Source organism: Nicotiana attenuata, unplaced genomic scaffold, assembly GCF_001879085.1.
Source record: "Nicotiana attenuata strain UT unplaced genomic scaffold, NIATTr2, whole genome shotgun sequence".
Taxonomy (NCBI): Eukaryota; Viridiplantae; Streptophyta; class Magnoliopsida; order Solanales; family Solanaceae; genus Nicotiana; species Nicotiana attenuata.
The window spans coordinates 96,643-98,578 of NW_017671909.1; the positions used below are offsets into that span (position 1 = coordinate 96,643).

A 1,936-nucleotide genomic window follows, 5' to 3' on the forward strand; every position below is an offset into this window, starting at 1 on the left:
CTTCCCCCACCAACCAAAAAGAAAGGAAACATATAGGGAGTAAGAGAGGGACAGAAGAGAACATGTCTAACTAACCACTTCTACGTCCATTCAGAACTTAACAGTTAAAATACCACGTCAGATGCATAATACTCAAACCTGAGCCCTCTTTCTTCTCAATTCGATATACATCCCCTTCACAAATGTCCTACTTCCCTCTATTTTCTATCTAAAGTCAAATTCATGCAAGGCTTATGCACCTCACCTCATCAATCTTTTTCTAACCGAGAAATCCTCGAGGACTAGCTTGGAGCACAGTTCATACTCAGTAGATAATGGGCACGCCCCTATCTGATGTGACAATTTCTTAGTTTTAGTCATATCTTCCACAGGAAGACAACCACGGTCAATCAATCTGGAGCACCTATGCTTGTATTCAAGCAAACATTTGAAAGAGTCATCTTAGCAGGAAAGATACTTTTCCTCTTATTTTTTGATGAGCAACTTAGCCAAAATAAACAATGAGAAACAAAGGGTTGCGGCGAACCAAATTCAATCTGTTGATTCATACAGTTCATACTTGATTTCCCATGCAGTGGCATGGGCATCCAAACACAACCCAAAGAAATTATCAGTGTATAGTTTTATTTTTATTCAAAATATGTTTTTAGAGAGACCAACCTGGAGAGCAGATTTAAGGGCACCTCTAACATGATAGAACAACTCTGTATCCGTAATCTCAACATTCTCCATCTCAGCATAGCCTGCCTGCTCAGCTGGTAATACCATCCCCATTATGTTTGATACTGCTGAATATTGCCGAAATTTCCTCTGAAACATCATCATGCGGAAAAGACCTTATCAGCAAGGTAAAAAAAAATGTTCTATAGTAACCAGCCATAGACCCTTGAATCACTCATCAAAATGCTTATTCAAGAAAAGAAACAGCTAAAAATACTCAAGTCTGTTTAATAAAAGATATATCTCAACAAGACAACAGCACATACTGAAAACCATATCACGAATTACAGAACTATACAGTGATATAAGTTCACAGCTATTACTTTAATCTTTATGGAAATTTTATTATCATAAAGATGTCCATTACGAGTGACTTCAAGAGAATGCTACACCATAGATTGATTTTGAGTCTTAAAACCACGTTAAGCTTTTCAAATTTTAACTTGTTATCCGCATAGATGCAAAAACCACTGAGCCCTTGTCAATTCAAGCAAGAAAGCACCGGTCTTTCTCAATACAAACCAGCAATAATACCCATCTGGAACCAGTATACAAAACAGTCCTATTCAATCAACGAATCAGCAATTTGATGGTTGCACAAATAAAAGGCTTTTACAGAAAATTGATTTTAACGAATGTCCAATTACTGCACAGGCACAAATTCCGGCCAGTGTATTAACTAGTAAAAACCCACGGGAGACTAAGATATTGGCGTTAAGCTTCTTTAAATCCTGGGAGCACACAAAATATTATAGTCCAATTCGCCAAAAAATCATTTTTTTCAGTAAAATAGAGGCCAAAAAAAAAGATGGTCGTTGTGTATTAGAGACAGACAGATAAACGATAATATGTAGAGAGAGTGAGAGATAAAGAGGAGCATACACTTCGATTCCGCCGGAGAAGGAGAAAAATGAGGAATTCGGCGTCGGAGGAGATGGAGGAGCTAGAGAAGCAAAAGTGGCGCCAGGTAGTAGAGGGCTGAAGGAAAGTTCAATTTGGTTTATTTCAAGACTCGCCTGCTATAGACGTGAATTGTTTGGGCCGTAATTGGCCCATGATGCTCCGAAAGCACTTGGGCTTTTAGCATATTTGGCTGGATACAGCCGCTAGTTAAATATACATTAATTATGTACAAAAAAAAAATATATATATATATATATATATATATATATATATATATATATCGCACATATAAATTATATTAATCTATATTTAT

At 36.8% G+C, this 1,936-nt stretch overlaps 1 protein-coding gene across 1 annotated transcript in view; it reads right to left on the reverse strand.

The window, feature by feature from the left end:
- Positions 1 to 1,706, reverse strand: part of LOC109210840 (RNA polymerase I-specific transcription initiation factor RRN3-like) — a 12,242-nt gene extending 10,536 nt beyond the window's left edge. The window contains exons 1-2 of the mRNA XM_019374311.1: positions 1,603 to 1,706; positions 661 to 810 (exon numbers count right to left, since the gene is read on the reverse strand). Coding sequence (XP_019229856.1) covers positions 661 to 774 — 114 coding nt within the window. The 5' untranslated portion in view covers positions 775 to 810; positions 1,603 to 1,706. The remainder of the gene's footprint in view (positions 1 to 660; positions 811 to 1,602) is intronic.
- Positions 1,707 to 1,936: the final 230 nt, after the last annotated feature.